This window comes from Hipposideros armiger, unplaced genomic scaffold (assembly GCF_001890085.2).
Source record: "Hipposideros armiger isolate ML-2016 unplaced genomic scaffold, ASM189008v1 scaffold_548, whole genome shotgun sequence".
Taxonomy (NCBI): domain Eukaryota; kingdom Metazoa; phylum Chordata; class Mammalia; order Chiroptera; family Hipposideridae; genus Hipposideros; species Hipposideros armiger.
This window is the reverse complement of record NW_017731898.1, coordinates 731,066-748,977: the sequence shown is the minus strand read 5'-3', so window position 1 is coordinate 748,977 and position 17,912 is coordinate 731,066. Positions and strand designations below refer to the sequence as shown.

The window sequence follows — 17,912 nt, the reverse complement described above, 5'->3', positions numbered from 1 at the left end:
TTCTTCCCAAGGGAACCCTTTAGAGCAGGGACCCAATACCAATACGCTAGAGTCTCTGAGGGAAGTCTACTGGAACTAGGTGGGGCTATCGGGGTCTTCAGGAAGTACCCCTCAGCATCCTGTCCCCCATGCTCCGCCCTTAGCCCCACCCCTCAACAGTTTGCCTGTTAGCTTTCCTGGGTCCTCATGGTCCTTGACTTCTGGCCATCCCGGGTGCTTGCCTGCCTTGGTTCCCTCCACAGATAAGAAGCTCAGGGCCTGGGGGAAGGTGAATGGGGACTCAGAGATCCAGAACCCTATTCCTCAGTTCTCCCCCTTGTCCTGCAGGTCATACCCCAGCACTGGCCTGCGCCCCCAACAAAGATGTGGCAGACTGCCTGGCCTTGATCCTTTCCACCATGAAGCCTTTCCCACCCAAGGACGCTGTCAGTCCTTTCAGCTTCAGCCTGCTCAAGAACTGCGGCATTGCAGCAGCCAAGACGGTGGGTGGCTGCGGGGCCCTGCCCCACGGGGCCTCCTGCCCCTACAGCCAGGAGCGGCACGGCGCCATTGGGTTAGATGGCTGCTACTCTGAGTAGCCCCCCTTCAGTGTCCCTCTCCCTGCCGGTGGCTTGATATCTTATTCTATTTATTTAGAAAGTCTATACATTTAGGGCACTTTAAAGGAGAACACGACTGGGTTGGGGGGCGGAGGGGGAAAAAAAGCACTGGGGAGCAGCTGCTCACCCCTTTGCCACACCATCCTGGCCTGGCAGGGGTCTGGAACCGACAGGGCGCACCCCAGGCCCTTGGTACCCCCAGGGCAGCCCCTTCTGCCAAGTGTCCCAAAATGATTGCTAAATGCCTGGCTCCCCCTCTCTTTTACCCCATCTCTCAGTTCCCCTTTTCTGCTGCCAGCTCCCCCAACTCTTCCCTCTAACTCTCCCTTCTGTGTCCCCCTTCCCCCTGCCCCTACTGCCAGGCAGATCCCCTCTTCTTCCACACCCATCACTGCCTCCCTGCTCGGCCGCCTCCTCCATCCCCGCAGCAGTGAGAAGCCTTAATTTCTGGTACTGTGTGAGCACTCTGGGGGTGTCCCCCTCCCCCTTCAGGGGCAGCTAGCGGATGAGGGGGGAGGGTATTTAGCACTGGGGCCTGGAGCTTTTCCCCCACTTCTATACCCCATCACCCCTAAAGTTCAAATGCAAAACACTTGAAGCAGCAACTACTGTACCTGGGCCCCAATCCTGCACTCTCCCCTGGCTCCTCATATGCAAATCAAGGGCTGGTTCTGCCCCCACAGCCTGCCCCTCCTGCTTCCTTCCCCCTCCTGGCCCGGCCCCCTAACCACGCACTTTAACCTTGCTTCTTTCTTTTAACTTCTTTTGGGAGGGCAGAGTCTCTGGCCATTCCCTCCCTGGCTCTCCTCTCCCTTAACTTTGAGGCTTGTCATGAATTTTTAAGTAAGCATTTTATTCTTTAGGGGAAGAAACAAATTAATTTCCTGCCCATTTCAAAAACCACAGCCCTAGTATGTCCTATGTGTTTCAGGCATGTGTTTGCATGTGTGTGGAGGGGGGACTGTATTCTTCCTCCTGTGTCCCCCAGTCCCATAGTTCCTCTGTGCTCCTCGTCTGCCACCACCTTCCATTATGTCCAAGAGTACCCACTGCCCCCAGTCACTCCTGATCTGAAGCCAAAGATGGTGGGAGGGGCAGGGCAGACTAGGCACACCGTCGCTACTAGGGACCCAGGCTTCCCCTCCAGTGTGAGGAGGAAGCTCTGATCTAAGGAACAACCAACAGACCCTGAGGCTTGGTCCCTGCCTTCCCAGCAGCAAAGAGAGAAGGGATTGAGCTAGGGGCTGCACTGAGAAGATTCCTCAAAGTGGCACCCCAAAAGCCAAACTGGGCCAGAGTGAGGAGGGGGCAGTTGTTTTCTCTAAATGTAGCATTGACTTTGGCCCTGGTCCCTTCAAACGCCCTGTCCATCCATCTCCTAGTTAAGCCTCCTGGACAGTTGGACCCACTCCCACTCCCGTAGCCCAGTGTTCCCTTCCTCACACTCAATACCTCAGCCAGGGGCCAAGACACAGAACTTGAATAGAGGTCATGCCCCCTCCACTCCCACAGTGCATCCTTGCCCAGTTTGGCTGCCATCAGTATTGTCCCCTGAGAACTGGACAGGCTTCGTTTACACAGTAGAGGGTCTCCCCTGGGGGGTCCCTCAGTCTCCTGCCCCTACCCATGCTTGCTTTATTCACAGTCTTACCCACTTTTCAGTTGTGGCCCCTGCAAATCTTGCCACCCTTGCCAAGGGTGGGCTGAGGGGAGAGGAGGCATCCCAGGGCCCCTCTATCCCTAACGAATATCCTTAACCATACCTCATGCTCGTTCCCGGATGCCTGGGGTGTTTGTCCAAGTCCTTAATTCTGTTTGTCATGGCCCCTTTTTATCCTCTCTCTCTGTGTCTTGCTTCCCCCACCCCTCAGTTCCTAAACCATTTCAAAGCTTCCAAATGACCATTATTGGTGAGAAGGATTGTGCAGCTTTTTAGTTTTTATTTTTGTTTTCAAAGCCAAAGGGCCTTGCAACGCCCCTCTTGCCCACCTCCCTCCATACCCTGTCCTCCCCTATACGACAATCAATGTGACCTCTCTTAAGGGCTGCAGCCCCCCACCCCTACCCTGCTAGTTCTGCAGAGCTTGCCCCCTAACTTCAATTCTCTCTCCTGAAATCTTCCCATTCCACCCCTCCCTCTCATTTTGGTGCTGGGAATTAGGTGGTGGGGGGCGGGGGAGCAGGGAGCTGGGTCCTCCAGAGAAGAAGACTCTCGGGGTATCAGTCGTGTTCTCCTTTATCCACGTTCGGCGATGACAGGAAGAATTGGAGTGTTTGTCAGGAGCCCCATCGTTTTGCTAGACGAGATTTCTGGTGGCTGCCTGCTCCCTGCTGCCTGTTCAGCACACCGTCAGCAGTGCTGGGGCAGGTGGTGGGGCCTCCTTTGTCCCTCCTCATGTGGCTATGAGGAGGCCTGGAGGACAAGCAGCCTCCTCTCCTTATGCCAAAGGAAATCCCACACCCCACCCTGGGTTCTCCAGCCCCTAGTATTTTTTGAAGCATTTTGACCATTCTCATGGCCACTGCATATTTATTTTAATGTTAAGATTTTTTTTAAAAACCTCTTTGACTTAAACGGGTGTGGAGAAGTAAAACAGGCAGAATGCCCCCCAATATTCAGGGGGTAGGGTGGGGAGGAAACCTCTCCTTCCCTTCGCCCGCCCTCTTTTCCTCCCCCTCTCCCCACCGCAGCTCTAAAGCACTTGCTTCAAGTAATAAGCACTTTTGAGAAAAAGCCTATTTTAAGTGAGGACCTGGGAGCAGCCCCAGGTCCCAGCAGAGGAGACAGCGAGGGCTACATAGGAGACAGGGAAACAGACTAGTGAATCAGAGGGCGAGATGAAAAGAGCGTTTTTAGTTTCTGATTTTGGGGGGATATGTTTCTGATTGGGCGGTGGCTTTGGTAGGGTTGTGTACTATCCTTCAGTAAAACAAATGGCACAAACTGTGGGTCCCAGGATGGACCAACAGACCCAGGTCACTGCCACTGCTCCGCTGAGACTGACGGGCCACCTCCCCCACCCCCTGGCCCCCTGAGCCATAGGACTGCTGAAAACCACTGAATGTACAGCCCAGGTTGGGGTGGGGAGTAGCCCCTGGGGGAGGGGGCTTCTCCTTTTGTTTGGTGCTGTGGGGGGTGGGAGAGATGAGACTGAGGGACTGCCACCCCACGTAGACATGTGTTCCTTGGGGTGGAGGGGCTGAGGAGGGCCCGCCTCCCTCTCCAGCCCCCGCCATGGCCCTCTTCTTCCCTCATCCCGATCCGTTTTGACTGTAAGTCCAGCTCACCTTTGCCTTCAATATGTAACCAAAGGAAAACTCAATACTGTTTCCACCGCTGTCTGCCCACCCGAGCACCTTTTTACTCCCTGGACCTAGAAGGGGAGAAGAGGCTGGGGATGCGAGGGGTGTGGGGCCAGAGTGAACGGTTCTACAGCTGTATCCCCAAAACCTTCTCTGGGGTCTTGGAAGAGGCCCTGAGAGGTGGGGTGGGGCCAGGCTGGAAAGGCTGGGAGCAGGCACACTCTGCATCTTGTGCACATGCGTGTTTCTTCGTCTGAATGACTCCAGTGACTGTACTCCAGCAGGGAGGCCCCTTCCTCTATCCCCCTTCGCCATTCTTCACCCTCTCCCCCACCCAGTGTTCATCCCCCGCCTCCCCTTCCCACCGCAAAGGAAAATAGCCTTACAGACCCTAGCCCAGAAACCCTCCTCCTGGGGCAAACCAGTGTGGGGCCCCATCCTGCCTAGTTTGAACCCTACCTTGTAAGAAGGAGGGAGAAGGCGCAAAAGCAGCCCCTTCCCCCCCCCCCATCATGGTGGCTCCAGCCCTCTGTGGCCTTGACCCACCTGGGCAAGGGCGGAGGTGAGGAATATTTGAGGACCAAGCCCAGTGGTCTGGGAAGGGGGAGGTAGAGAGGGAATGGTCTGACTTGAGGACTCCCACCTCCCAACCCAACCCCTAGGGAAGCGACCAAATCCCAGAGATGGGAGGAAGCTGGGGTGGGGAGGGTCTGCTCTATGAATTACTTGAAGGTACTGACTCCAAGGCTGCTGTTGCCCACTTAGGTGTGAGGAGGACACTGTCACTGCATCTGGGAAGGCAGAGGGTGGCGGGTGACCAGAGAGGATCTGCCCTTGGCCCGCCCCCACTCCTGCTAGGCCCCTTCCCTGGGGAGCCTGGCTTTGCCCCCAGGGAAGTCAGGGAGAGCCTTCCCCTCCCATCTCCATCCCTCACTCTGGGCACCCTCTCCAATTGCACTAAAGTAGCTGTTGTGCCAGTCTTACCCCCACACCAGGGTGGGGTCTCTGCTTCCAGTCCTTTCTCTCCTATTGCCTCCGCTCCTGTCCTGGACAATCTCCTTGTTCCCTGTATTCCTGGATAGCTCAGCTTTGTATGTGTGTGTTTTGGGGGTGGGGGTGGGTTCCAGCTGGAGTGGGTTTGGTAGGGGTTTGGGAAGGGCTAGGGGAAAGGTGGAGGATGAAATCTCCTACCCCCTTCCTCAACTCCAAGCCACAGAAGCCTAGGAGGGGAGGGTACCTACTCTCGCTGCCGTATGTCTTGCAGATGTGCCAAAATGGGGGTGGGTGGGAGGGGAGGGTGCCTGGCAGAGCGGCCCCCAGGGTGGCTCTCTCAAAGCAATACAGTTCCTCCTGCCTGGGGGACGGCAAGACAGGGGAGAGGGTTGGGTTGGGGACCTGAGGGTTCCCTGTGTATAGCTATGTATATTCAGGGGTGTTCTCTGTCTGGTACCCACTGTGGGCGTCTATGTGTGTGTGATCCTCCCCTTCCCCATGCCCTGCATGACCTGTGATGCTGCAGACACCACCATCCTGTGTGCAGGGGTGTGTTGGGGGCACTGAGGGGCATGTTCCATGTCCTCTTGCACCCTCCACCCTGTGACCCATGTACTCGGTTGTAGGAAGTAAAGAGAACTGAGCACAATTCACTGGATTCTAGTTGAATCTTTCTCTAAGCAATTTTCCCTTCCCTTCTCCCTGCCTTGGAATCACCTGTGGTGCTAGCGTTGGGGTCGGGGGTGTTTAATGCTGGTGGGCAGCAATAAAGGGCAGATCTGCCCAGATGCCTGTATCCCCAGGGTGCTGAGGGTAGCAGGAAAAAGTGGGGACCTCGGTGCATTGCCCCACCCCTCCCCCTCCTCCCTGGGCTAAAGCACAATGCTTTCCCCGAAGAAGATTGAGGCACCCTGTACCCTCCAGGCCCCTACTCATGTCCTCCCCAGACCTGCTTGGAGCCCTCCCTCCTGCCACATCCTGGTTTTCTATGCTGTTTTGGTGCAAGTATAACTGTCGTAGTCATGGCTTTGGGATGGGTTCTGTTTATTAAAATCCTATTGCTCCTACTGGCCCTGTGTCCCGCCTCCATTCCTGTGGTTGGGGGGAAGGAAGGGCAGGCTGGACGCCTTTCCCCTGGCCCCCATCAGCCAGCAGAGACCAGGGGCTGCAGCTGCTCCTCCAGCAGGGCTATGGTGAGCATGAGGCCGCCCCCCAGCAGCAGTCCTAGGCCCTGCAGCAGCACTTCGAGCATACGGAGGGGTTCAGGAGGACGCAGCAGGGCTGGTAGCTGAAAGAAAAGAAGAAGGTGTCAGGAAGCATTAGCAGCCCCCACCCGAACTCTTCCGGGCCCATTTCTCAGGCTGCCGGCCTGTGACCCAGCACCTTCCCAGGTGGCCGTTGGTGGAAGTGGGGGGACTAATCCTTCCCTCTCCTCCACACCCCCCTCCCCGCTTCCCTCAGTTTCTCTGCGCTACCCCACACCTCTCACCATGTCCACAAGGGCCACATAGAGGAAGACCCCGGCAGTGACCCCAAACACCCAGGGAGTGAGAGGGGCGGGGCCCAAACTTAGCCCCACCCCCAGGGCTGCGCCCGCCAGCCCCAGAGCTCCAGACACCAGGCTCAGCAGCAGCAGCCTCCGAAAGGACAGCCCTGCCCGGAGCAGCATTGCAAAATCACCTGTAGGGAAGAGAGGACAGAGTAAGAGGAAGTAAGCCGTGCTGCCCCTTACCTATGTCACCCCACCAGCCTCCAAGTTCCACCCCAACCCCACTCCCACCATTCCTACCCAGTTCGTGGGGCAGCTCGTGGCAGAAGACCGCTAGGGTAGTGCTGAGGCCACTGGAGAAGCCATGAGAGAAGGCAGCACCTGGGGGTGGCAGAATTAGAGATGGGTAGTCCAGAAAACACTCCCCCGGGAAGGGGCCTACATTCCCGCTGTGGTCCTCTCATCTCCCCGCTTCCGGGCAGCCCTCTCCTAGCCCTAGCCAATAACTAGAAGCCTCTGACCTGCCTCCCTCAGTCCCTCCCCTCACACCTATGGCCAGCCCATCAGTGAGGTTGTGCAGACCATCTCCCAGGAGGACCATCCATGTTATATTGGCATCACCATTGCCCTGGTGACCATGACTGTGGCCTTGGTGCCCAGGAGGGACTGGGGCTGGTGGAGGCTGGCTGGCCTGCTCCATGCAGCCCTGAGCCCCTGGCTCTGCAGGAAGAAGGACAAGGACAGTGTTGGTGGCTGCAAGTGAAGCCAGGAGCTGGGAGCCTCCTCTTCATTTTCTCCTCCGGTCACCTGGAACTGCCTGTAGGGGCTGAAGTGCCATCCCACTGCCATCCTCCAGGTTCAGGTTCGGTGTTCTGAGATCTTTTCTTTTTCGCCTGCAGCATCTCTGAAACAGGAGGGTATCTGTCTCGGTGGAGGAGGCAGCAATGCCGGACGCTAAGGAGAGACCAGGCTACTCCTGGGAAAAGCAACACCTGGTGCTGTTTCTGGCACTAGGGGATATTTTTTTGGCCTCTACTCTCTTCCCAGGTTGGCACCTCCCTGTTTCTTGTTGCCTTGAACTCTGAAGAGGAGGCTGTTCGGCCAGAAGTCCTGGGTTTGGGAGGGGGCCCTACCCAACTCCCTGTTAGTGGTCAGGGCCTGCAGCCAGGCAAACAGCAGAGCCAGGAGCACACTTGGCCCCTCACCTCCTGGCGCGTGTGGCCAGTTCTTGGCTAGGACTCTGGTCTTGGCAGAAGGAGGAGAAAAAGGTGTCACTCACTGGCCTGAGCCCTCGGTGCCGCAAAAGCCCTAGCATGTTCTCCAGCATGAAGAGCAGGAAGAGACCACCAAGGACCGACAGCCCGGGACCCAGATCATCTTCCGGTTGCCCGCTAGGTCCGGCATGCTGCTCTCCTTGTGCCTGAAAGAGAGGAGGTCAGAGCAGACCCCAGCAGCCCCTGCACCCCACGACATCCCCCTCCTGGGTGGGAGGTGGCACGCCTTCACTCATACACTCTACTAGAAGGCAGCTTGTGGGCTGACAGAGGGGAAGAGGATGGCCTATGACTGGGAGCACCTCGGATACAAGGGGGCTGGCCGCCAGTAGGGCAGGGGAACAAGGAAGGGGCTCCACGTACATGTGGCAGCAAGTGTAGCAGTGCGTCCCCACAAAGAGTGCCCACGGCTAGGGCCCCCAGGAAGCCCAGCAGGGGCCGCAGCAGACGAGATCCCAGGAGCCGCAGCAGCAGCAGGGAGAGGGGAGCTGGGAGGCTGAGCAGCAGGACAGCCAGGGCACTGTGAACCAGGGCTGGGGAAAATCGGGCTGAAGTTAGGCCAGGGCTGGAGGGAGAGGCTCAGAGACAGCTATGCTGCAAAAGGAGGCAGGACCCCAATGAACCCCCTTCCTTGGCTTGGAGCCCACTCCCTACCCAGGATTCAGGGTGCCCCACCACCCACTCTCACCCACTGACCAGACAGTAGATCCTCTGAGGGGGCTGGGGCTGGGGCCTGGATGCAAACACGGCTGTCGATCTGATAAAGCAGGGCTGGGCACAGCAGAGCAAACTGATGAGGGGTCAGAGGAGCAGCGGGGCTCAGGCCAAAATTGACCAGCAGCTGGGAGCCATTCAGACACTAGGGGAGTTGAGTTGGGAATCATACATTGAACTGTGACTCAGAACTTTAATGCCTGCCCTTCCATTGCATACTCCTGGGTCTCTCCCAGGGTCCCCAGTGCATCAGGGACTAGGGACAGGTATGTATAATCAGTGTGTGTTAATTATTAGTGAATATTCAATCCAATGCAAATATTCAATTCGGTGCAGATTGAGTGCTAGTGAACATTGCCACCACCTCCCTCCCTCGCAAGCAACTGATGATTTCAATAGCTTGGTCATAGAGTTGATTAGACAACTAGAGCTCTCCAGTCCAGAATCTTAGAAGGGGAAAAAACCTGAAATGCCATCAACCTTCCTCTCAACAGCCCTGGCACGTGTTTATCTAGCCTTGGCTTGAATGCTTCCTGCGATGGGGCACTCGCTCTCACGAGGCCTGCTTCAGGTTAGCTTTGGCTGCCTTCTGGTGTATTGTGGAACAAGTTCACTGTCTTTCTGGGTGAAGAGAGCCGTTAGCTCCCTCAAGGTCTCTCCAGATAGCCAATCCCACAGCCTACCCTGGGCTGCTTCTCTGGTTTCTCTGCTTTGCCAAGTGTGACCCCTAAACTGGGTCTGGGAGTTCTGGGTGTGTCTTATCTGCTCTGAGCCCAGAGGGAACATATTTCATATTGGAATAACATACCCTAAAACATATCTGGATTTCTTTTTTTAAAAGAGTAATTGCATGGCCGGCCGAATTTCTCGGTTGGTTAAGAGCTTGTCCAAGAGCATGAGCTCTGAGCAACAGGGCCGGGCCGCCAGTTCGATTCCCACATGGGCCAGTGACACTGTACCCCGAGCTAAGCTGCCGCTGAGCTGCCAACAAGTGACAGGATGGCTCAGTTGGTGAGAGCACGTGCTCCTAACAACAAGGCTGCTGGTTTGAATGGTGGACTATGCCCACCCGCAACTTAAGACTGATTTCGGCACATTGAGCTGAGCTGCCACCTGTTGGCTCAGGAGATAGTGTGCACTCTTAACAACAAGGCTGCCAGGTTCAACTCCCGCATGGGATGGTGGCTATGACCACCCACAACTAATTGAACACGGCACCTTGAGCTGAGCGGCGCGACTGGGCTTGGAGCTGAGCTGGCTGCGCCCTCCACAACTAAGATTGAAGGACAACAACTTGGCTGTTCCCCTTTCCCAATTCCCCAACACCGTTCCCCTCTCCCAATTCCCCAATAAAATCTTAAAAAAAAAAAAAGTAACTGTATCAGATTACTGACTCTAAACATTTCATGCCATCTAAGTCTCAGGCTCCTTTCCCCTCTCCAGAGGTTAGCACACTCACATCTTCATTCAGATGGTCAGCTAGTGAATGGTCCAGCAGCAGCAGCCTGTGAAAGAGGTCCAGGCCCGAGGGGGCTGGCCCATGGGGGCGTGGTGGGGCCTTTGGCTCCTCCAGGTCACCCCACCCTGAGGGACCCAGAGGCAGCTCAGCCCAGACATCCACACTCAATTCAGGGTCCCGTGGCCTAGAACGGACGGATGGGATAGCAAGTCAGACTTGCCCATGCTCTCTGAGAAACCCCCTTGAGAGGCTGCCAGGGAGCTTAGGGGAAAAGGGAAGACCAGTCACTGGCTGGAGTTCTTGGGACCCAGAAACCATGGACTTTCAGTCCTGGGAGGATCTGAGAATTATCAGCTTATAGGAATGGGGGATAGGGAGTTGAGAGGAAACAGGAGTTGGGAGACAGCCAAAAATGCTACAATTGGGAGCCAAGTCAGGCTGGAGACATGGAGCATTGGGACTAAGAGCAAGGTGTTAAAGGGCCCAGGCTTTGGAAGAGGAGAGAATTAGAAGGCAATAGAGGCAAAAGAGGCCTTGAAGGCATACAAGGTACAGGCTCTGAAATACTTGTAATCCCAGGAATCTGATTTTAGGATCCAGAAAATTTAGGCAACTAGAGACTGAGCTAAACATAGAAGAGCTTGAATGTGCGATTTGGGGGTGGAGGAAAGGGTCTAATACCTGTGTGTGGAATTGTCTCCAGCTGGGGTTATAGCCGGACCAGCCGGAGGCCCATGATGTCCCAGGCGCAGTCCCTGAACTCGGCCTAGCCCTAGGCTGTGCAGAAGCCTGGCAAGGCCCCCTGCAGTCAGCGTGCCATTCTCCCCATACAGGCCGAACAGCTGGGCCAGGTAATGGTTCTGCTCCTGCTCAGCAGGGCCCAGGTTGGGGGCTGAGCCCCCTCCCCAGCCTAAGGCCACACACATACACAGGCCAGCCAGCAGATGACTCATTGGGAGCCCCATTATTGGTGGGAACTGGTCAGAGGCTGTTTCCAGCTTCTATTCCCCCTGGAACATCCTGAGGACTGTGCCCTGGAAGAACAAGGAGGAAGGGTCGCGGTTCCTGCTCGGCTCTGCTGTCCAGCTCAGGGCCAGAGGGAACCCCTCACTCATATAGCTCCCATCTTAAAGCCAGCAGCAGCCCCCACGCTAGCCTCCTTCCTCTCTCCCCAATGCCTCCACCTGAAGCAGCCTCTCCTCCTCTGCCAGTTCCAGAAACACCTTCCCTGACCCAGAGTGCTCCCTTCACCCGATCTAGAGCTGACAGTCCAGTCCCTGTTCCCTAAACCCCACCCCTCAACCTTGCCCCACCTCTCTATCCCCCCTCAATCCCCAGGACTTCACCCCCACTGGTAGCCTAAGCGCCCCGTCACCTCAGGTCCCCGTCAGGCCTTGCAGTGGACACTAAAAGGTTCTTGAGTCAGGGAGGGGAGCCACGCTCAGCCTCCAGGTGCCCAGGTGGAACGGAGGCCACGTCAGATGGAAGGCTGGCATGGACAAGCCCCCTCCTTCCCCCAGCCCACTTGCCTTGGGGCGGGGTCAGGGGTGGGGCAAGTGTGGGAAGGCTCACATGAGAGAGAGGTTAATGGTTCACTGGTCTCTTGGGTGGGGGTCAAAGGTCAGTCTCTGCTGGGGCCCCCAGTAGGGAGGGGCCACGCCACCCTCTGCCCCTGGAAAAGCCACATGGCTAAGGAGAGTCTGAGCCTGAACTTTTCTTTGAATCCATCCCCTAACCCAGTTGGTACCATTTTAGCCTTTCTCTGAATATACTCTCACCCCAACTACCTTACTTCTGGCAGTGGGCTTCATTCATCTCCACCCCTATCCCCACATTCCCTGGGAAAGCTGGGCCCAGGTATCCCAAAGCTGGAGAGGAGGGTGAAGAGGCAGATATGCGGCAATCTCAGATGCATGGGGAAAAAATTGTTTTTAGCAATTTGTTACCCCAGAAGTGTAAGAGCCAAAGCTCTGAGAATCCATGACCAAGAAAGGGGAAGTTCTGGCGGGAAGAGGGAAGAAGTATCTGGGCTCCCCTCAGATGTCCCACATGGCTTAAGATCAGGGGAGCAGAGTATGATTGGGGTGATTGGTCCAGGGGTAGAGGTTGGTATTACCTGACAGCAGGAGACAGAAAGGACGCCGAGAGGAAGGGGGACACAGCCTTCTTGGTTCCAGCTGTGGCTGGGGGGGGGAGGCAGACAGGCGGGCAAGGGTCACCTGCAGGGAGGGGGCAGGGGAGGGACACTACCTTAAAGGGGCAGGCCTGTTTTGCTAAGGCCTCCTTAACAGTAATCTATCTCCCCTCCACCCCCTAGGAACACCCCACCTTCCCAAACGCCCAGCTGCTAACCTCTTCATTTTCCCACCAAAAGCAAAGGAGTCCAGGATAGAGTGGTAACATTTATTAGGAAGGAGGGATTCAATTAGACTTCCACATCACACACACACACAAGAAACAGACCATAATGGTCGTTTCTAAAGAGGAAGGGCAGACAGAGAGCCCGGGATCCCAGGGGACAGGCAGCTTCAGCTAACCAGGGCGGTGAGGATAGGCTTAGGAGGGGTAAGGCCACTGCTCACCTCCCCTTCAGTGACGTTTAGTGACTAAAATACTGCTACCTACCCCGTTCCCCCCAAAGCCAGCAGCCCAGGAGAAGGCTGTGTTCTCTAGCAGACACTTGGGTTATGGTCGGTAGCAGGAAGGGAGAAGAATGTCTTGCTATCTCTTGCTGCTCCTCCGGGTTTCTTTGCCGTTACTGACAGGGTTGTTGGAGGGGCCGGGAGGGCCGGCAGGTGTATGGTTGGGCTGGCTTCGGGTAATTCGAGTGCTGGGGGGGTGGGAGGGAGTGTGGGGGGGGTGCGGGCCACCACCAGGACCTGGTGGGGCACTCAGTCCATTCCCATTCTGGCTTTCAGAGGCTAGTTGTGGGAGAAGGGGAAGAAACACAAGAATTAGAGAATTACGGGACAAGAGGGGTCCATCCCAAGGCACCCTCCCATGCCCCAGAGAGCAGTGCAGTCTTCATTAAACACAACTGCACATTAATAGCAACTGGACCAAGTGCAAAGAATGCAGTTTATATAAATGGGAGTTCCAGGGAAAAGTCAAACAGTCATTTTGGAAGTTGCTACGTGAACCCTAGTACAATATTTTTCTCTTTTATTCATCTCTGTATTATTGGGAGTCAGATCTAGAATTAGCTGTTTAGTTCTAGGCTTAAGACCTCTGATAAAATGCCCCTTTACCAAAATTGACTGTAAAACTGGAGAAGCGTGGGAAGTAGAAGGGCCTGAAGTTTCTGTTTTACAATGTAAGGTATGGTGTGTATCACAATGACACATGTTCATTTTAAATGTTTGGTAGAGCCAGGTGTGTGAGATGACTTCCTGAGCTCCCATAACTGCATATCACTATCATTGCACTCACTACATTGTTTTATAATCGTCTATGTGACTCTTTCATAGACTACAAGCTCCTAAAGGCAGATGCTGTGTTTTATTCCTTGACATTCCTCATCTATAAAAGTTTGTTAAATGAAGGCAGAGGACTGCCTCTCGCATACATAGGGCATTATGAACTCTAAATGAGGTAGAAGTCATAGGCTAGTGCTTCTCAGACCGTATCCTGTCTAAGCCCTGCTGCTTCACCAGACTAAGATATCTGCAGCCAAAACTAAAGAACAATGAATGCCCTTTCCTCAATTCACAGAAAAAGTCAGGAGAGTGCATAGAAAGTCAATGCTAAGTTTTTAATGCCAGGCATGTTTTTTTGGTTAAGCCTATTGTACCAACTGGCAGAAGACAAAGTGAATAAACATCTGGCAAATGACTACCAGGAACAAACAGGCTTAAATGTATCTTATTTTAAATATTTTTATAAATTATGTAGTTATGGAGACCTGAAAATATGTAATAGTCATATTTTCAGTTGAAAACATGGATGCTAATTTTTGTGGTGGAATTAGATGTAATTTCATGGTGTTTCCAAAAAACACATAACCCCCAGTGGTTCTGACACAAACGATTCTGAAAACCATGGTAACTGGGGATGCAGACACAAACTGAGGAATAGAGGCAGCCTGAAGCCTAGGGAGAAACCTAAAGCGTGGATCTGAGGCCAGAGAGAACCAAATACCCAGAGAGCAGTAGGGTCAGCTGGGAAATGATCCAGAAGGAGAAAGGAGCAGTAAAAACCAGATTCTTGAGAAGCCAGGGGATGGAGGAGGTGGTGTTGGTGAGTGATTTTAATCAAAAGCTGATGATTTGCAGTAAGGCCCCAATTCCTCAAGAGACCAAAAGCAGGGGCTTGAAGTATATACACAAGATGGAAGAATCGTAATCCTGAGGACCAAGGCCTCGAAGCAGGGCCTTTAATTTCAAGAAGAGTGGTGACTCCAGAAAGGAAGTATTTAGTGCTCCAAAGCTCTGTAGTGTGGACTCCATGTTGGTCATATAAGCAAAACTGTATATTACAACTGTATAATAAATAAAAATGGGCAAGGGAAAAGGGCAAGGTTCTGCCAAAGAAGAAGCAGAGAGAAACAGCTAGAATGAAGGAATGCTCTCTATGTGGAGAAACTGTCTTCATTTTTGCCTTTCAGTGGTAGTGACAAAAGAGTCCCAGAGCTCTAGCAGTGAGAAGCAGGTCCCCAAATCTTTTCTCCACAGGGACTTGTGGAAGAGCTTGGAGAAGAACTGGGTGGAAGGGGATATGTTGAGAGAAGACAGATTTAGAAAAGGGATGAGGGCAGTGCATCTCTCAAGGCTGGGAAGAGTAGAGGAGCTAGGTAGACCGGCTGGAAGGAAATAGGTTTACCTGGAGAAGAGGCAGGGGGTCCGGTGGTAGGCTGGGGAGCTGTAGGGCTGCTGTCGTTCTGCACCTGAAGGCACAAATTACACACTCAGACCTTGCTCCCTACCATGCTTCTTTTCCTGACCTGCCCTCTCCCACCTCATGGCCATGAGACTCACCGTTTTGTTGGGTGCCTGCTGGGCGCTGTACTCTGGGTTTGGCTCACTGAAGTTAGGAACCTCAGAATAAACCATACAGAATCTGTAAAGGGAGAAAGTGGCCAAAGCCTCAGACCCATCCTCTGGGCCACTCCTGGAGGCCTCAGAAAGGTCCAGATACAGGACATGGATTGCACACCCTTATGCTGCCTCCTTGTGAACCTTCAACTTCCCCCCGTTGGCCTGGTGCTTCTACATCCCAATCCCAAAGACAGTACTTACTCTCCAATCTTCTGAAGATCACCCCCACGGCCAGTGTACAGCGTCAGACAACCTTTGAACACTGAAGCGTAACTGTGGGGGAACAAAAAGCAAGATTTAGAGTACTCTGACGAGTTACAGGGACTGCTTACCTCACTCCCTTGACTGTTACTGCCCTTTGATAGCCAGGAGTCACCAGCTGGCTTACCCTTTGGTGAGCCGGATAATGTCCCCTGGCTGGATCAGGTTGCCCACGTCGTCCCAGACGGAGATATTGATGCTGCCAGTTTTGTCTGCCACTTTGCAGGTACGAACTTCGTGACCGTCCTTTGTCTTGGTCACTCGGCCTGGAGGGTACAGATGCATGGGGGAAAGGGATCAGAAGGATGAGATCTAGATATTCGTGGGGTGAGAGAAAAAGTGCACAAATAACGCAAAGTCAAATCTCTGGGGCAGGCTGGGGTGGGGGTGGGGAGTGAAGGGGCCAGCACCATGGAGAGGGCCCTGAATAGAAAGATGCCTGCGTGGCACTGGAGGCTTGGATCTGGCCAAGAGTTACATCTACCCTACACTTCACCGCAACTTTACGGGCTGGAGTCTAGGAGAGTGATTTGGCGAGAGGCAAGTCTCAGGGGGTGCCCTGCCACCCAAGGAGCAAGTTAAGAACGGAGGCGGTGTTCTCTCCTTCTGCCCCCCAACCTCGGGAACCCGCGCAGGGGGCCCACCGCCCCAGCATAGCCACCTGTCTCCAGCACAATGAAGATAAGGTTCAGATTCTTGAGCCCGGGCTTAATATCCTTCACGAAGGTCTCCGTCGTCATGCTGCCCGAGCCTCAGCACCCCACCTAGAAGGGGAAAAAGGGGATGAACGCTCAACGCTTGGAGCCTTCTTCTGAACCTCCACTTCCCAAGGTCTACCTAGAACACTTGACTGGGATCAGGCAGCCTCAAACCCTTCTAACTCTTCTAAAAGGTTAGAAGCGAACTTTCCCAGGGACCTCCAACTTCAAGATCAGAATTTGGGGGTCTCTGTATAGGCTGCTTCAGGGCTGGAAGGCCCCCTCCTGGGATGCTCTTTTAGTCTCAAGCCCCGAGGTGGGGGAGCCGAAGGAGATGTGGATAGGGAACCCGGTGCAGAGTCAGGGAATGGAATCTTACTCTCCAAACCTTCCCGAACCCTTATCCGGACAACCCGGGATTCGGTCCATCCCCTCCCCCACCCTCAACCCACCACCCACCCAGGCCGACCGCTGGACAGTGTATGCTGATGAGCCGCCCGCAGGGGGAGCCACAGGCCCCGCTGCCGCCGGATGCCGCTCAATGGAACGCGGGAGTGCGGATATTCCCGGAAGTTTCCCTCTGGCCCCTCCGGCCAATCAGATTGCGCAGCCCTGGTGCGCCCCCCAGCCAATCCGGACTCGAGGTTCACGCGCCGCGAAGGGGGCGTACTTTAGGTATTAAAGGAGCCTGGGAGTTGATGGGCTCCACAATGAGAAAGGTACACCACCAGGGGGCGCCTCGGGTTCCAATTTTCCTTTCCTAGACTGGGAAAATGCACTCGGGATCTAAGATTTTGTTTCTCTCCTAGACGTGACACAGTGGAAAAAGGAACAAGGGTTTTGGAATCCGGCGGACAGAAGTTTGAACCGCAACTCAGTGCTTCTTTTCTTTCCCTGACAGTTCTTAAACACGCAATTCCATTTTGCAGACGAGCAAATTATATAACAAGCAGTGCCTAGCACATAGGAGACAGTTTCCTCCTCGTCTCCCACTGCTCTAACCCTCAACTTTATTCCTGACTTGGGGCCCTTCATCTTTAATGGACTATCTAGCTTGATCCGAGTCTCTGGGAAAAGTGGCATTCACACCACAGACAATAGGCAAACTCACCCCTTTCAAAGAAATGGGACACGGGGCAGTGAGCAATATTTGCTTTAGTCCCTTTCACAGTTCAAAAGGCACCTGTTCCTAATGCACTTTTCTCACTAGATGTCAGGGTTCCCTCCCATGACTGAAAAGGAGACCCGAGCCTTTAGTTTCCTTTGAGACTTGTTAATCAACAAAAGGTAGGTACCTCAGTAATGTTGCGTATAAGTCAATTACATATAAACAAATATACATAAATGTGTATTATCATTTGCTTAGCGAATATCCATAACAAATACTAGTTTCAGGTTAGCCTAAGCGGTCATGTAATTGTAACGCCTTCGCTTGCTTAATTAATCCCTTACCTTCTACTAAAGCGCTTTAGGGTCCACCTTGCCTCTCCTTGGAGCTCAGGTTCTCTCCCGCCCACACCCCCAACCACGATGTTGTATCCTAAGGAAATCAAACCACAACCCAGGGAGAGGGACATTTTATCTCCCTTCTCTCCCCTTAGGTATTTCAGGTAACTCCACAAGTGTTCAGAGAGACAAAGTAGATAACGGCAGGAGTGCGACTAGAAGAGAGGCGGGCAACACTTTGGACACCCTAGAGCAAAGCCTTGCGGTGAGATACTCCCCATTTCCCACCCCGTGGTCGTCTGGTTGAGACAATATCCACTCCCGTGACTATGAGTCATAGGGTCGGGAGGCTCCGAGATGCTGACCACAGCTCTGGAAACGAGAGAGGCCGGGCAGATGGCAGGTCACAATGCAGGCTAGCCAACTCGAGACGATCTCGCACCTCGCCGCATCAGCCTTAGGATACCCGACACGTGCGCCCCTCGAAGGCGAAGTCTCGCCCTCCAAAGGAGTCAGCCTTGAGAATCGGCCCCTGATGTTCCCACTGGGAAGAACATAGAGTTCTCCCCTACCTGGCTATAAAGACTTCCGGTCTAGAGCGGAGGCTTGGCTAGCCTTCCTCTCTCCTCGTTGGCCGCTCGTA

At 54.2% G+C, this 17,912-nt stretch overlaps 3 protein-coding genes across 14 annotated transcripts in view; 1 reads left to right on the top strand and 2 right to left on the bottom strand.

Annotated features, from left to right (window-relative positions):
* ANKRD52 (ankyrin repeat domain 52) overlaps positions 1-5,962 on the top strand; it is a 17,263-nt gene extending 11,301 nt beyond the window's left edge. For 2 of the 3 annotated variants that reach the window (XM_019669081.1, XM_019669082.1), the window contains exon 28: positions 328-5,962. In XM_019669081.1, coding sequence (XP_019524626.1) covers positions 328-578 — 251 coding nt within the window. In that variant the 3' untranslated portion in view covers positions 579-5,962. The remainder of the gene's footprint in view (positions 1-327) is intronic. The other variant, XM_019669084.1, reaches the window with a different exon arrangement.
* On the bottom strand, positions 2,489-12,541 carry SLC39A5 (solute carrier family 39 member 5). Of its 4 annotated transcripts, none has more exons than XM_019669088.1 (11): positions 12,457-12,541; positions 11,948-12,014; positions 9,832-10,015; positions 8,355-8,517; positions 8,022-8,191; positions 7,664-7,804; positions 7,192-7,288; positions 6,934-7,104; positions 6,685-6,765; positions 6,385-6,575; positions 2,489-6,183 (listed from the first exon to the last, which is right to left on the bottom strand). In XM_019669088.1, the coding sequence occupies exons 6-11, from the start codon at positions 7,709-7,711 to the stop codon at positions 6,040-6,042; spliced, it is 732 nt and encodes a 243-aa protein (XP_019524633.1). In that variant the 5' UTR covers positions 7,712-7,804; positions 8,022-8,191; positions 8,355-8,517; positions 9,832-10,015; positions 11,948-12,014; positions 12,457-12,541; the 3' UTR covers positions 2,489-6,039. The 4 variants fall into 4 exon arrangements, with proteins under 4 accessions (XP_019524633.1, XP_019524632.1, XP_019524631.1 ...); XM_019669087.1 differs by having other exon boundaries at positions 11,948-12,050; positions 12,457-12,538; XM_019669086.1 differs by lacking the exon at positions 12,457-12,541 and adding an exon at positions 10,513-10,865 and having other exon boundaries at positions 6,475-6,575; positions 11,948-12,020.
* Positions 12,221-17,853, bottom strand: NABP2 (nucleic acid binding protein 2). Of its 7 annotated transcripts, none has more exons than XM_019669090.1 (7): positions 17,635-17,853; positions 15,787-15,889; positions 15,253-15,391; positions 15,066-15,137; positions 14,805-14,886; positions 14,650-14,713; positions 12,221-12,752 (listed from the first exon to the last, which is right to left on the bottom strand). In XM_019669090.1, the coding sequence occupies exons 2-7, from the start codon at positions 15,863-15,865 to the stop codon at positions 12,553-12,555; spliced, it is 636 nt and encodes a 211-aa protein (XP_019524635.1). In that variant the 5' UTR covers positions 15,866-15,889; positions 17,635-17,853; the 3' UTR covers positions 12,221-12,552. The 7 variants fall into 7 exon arrangements, with proteins under 7 accessions (XP_019524635.1, XP_019524637.1, XP_019524639.1 ...); XM_019669092.1 differs by having other exon boundaries at positions 17,712-17,853; XM_019669094.1 differs by lacking the exon at positions 17,635-17,853 and adding an exon at positions 17,548-17,603.
* Positions 17,854-17,912: the final 59 nt, after the last annotated feature.

What these genes read in the sequence shown, in the direction of transcription:
- SLC39A5 (XM_019669085.1), bottom strand. Translation starts at nt 10,796, where the DNA reads ATGGGGCTCCCAATGAGTCATCTGCTGGCTGGCCTGTGTATGTGTGTG. An exon ending in CTGACCATCTGAATGAAGAT is followed by an intron (nt 8,518 to 9,831) that starts GTGAGTGTGCTA and finishes CAACTCCCCTAG; the next exon opens with TGTCTGAATGGCTCCCAGCT. An exon ending in CTCAGAGGATCTACTGTCTG is followed by an intron (nt 8,192 to 8,354) that starts GTCAGTGGGTGA and finishes GATTTTCCCCAG; the next exon opens with CCCTGGTTCACAGTGCCCTG.
- NABP2 (XM_019669090.1), bottom strand. Translation starts at nt 15,865, where the DNA reads ATGACGACGGAGACCTTCGTGAAGGATATTAAGCCCGGGCTCAAGAAT. An exon ending in GATCTTCAGAAGATTGGAGA is followed by an intron (nt 14,887 to 15,065) that starts GTAAGTACTGTC and finishes CTCCCTTTACAG; the next exon opens with ATTCTGTATGGTTTATTCTG. An exon ending in ACCCCCTGCCTCTTCTCCAG is followed by an intron (nt 12,753 to 14,649) that starts GTAAACCTATTT and finishes TCCCACAACTAG; the next exon opens with CCTCTGAAAGCCAGAATGGG.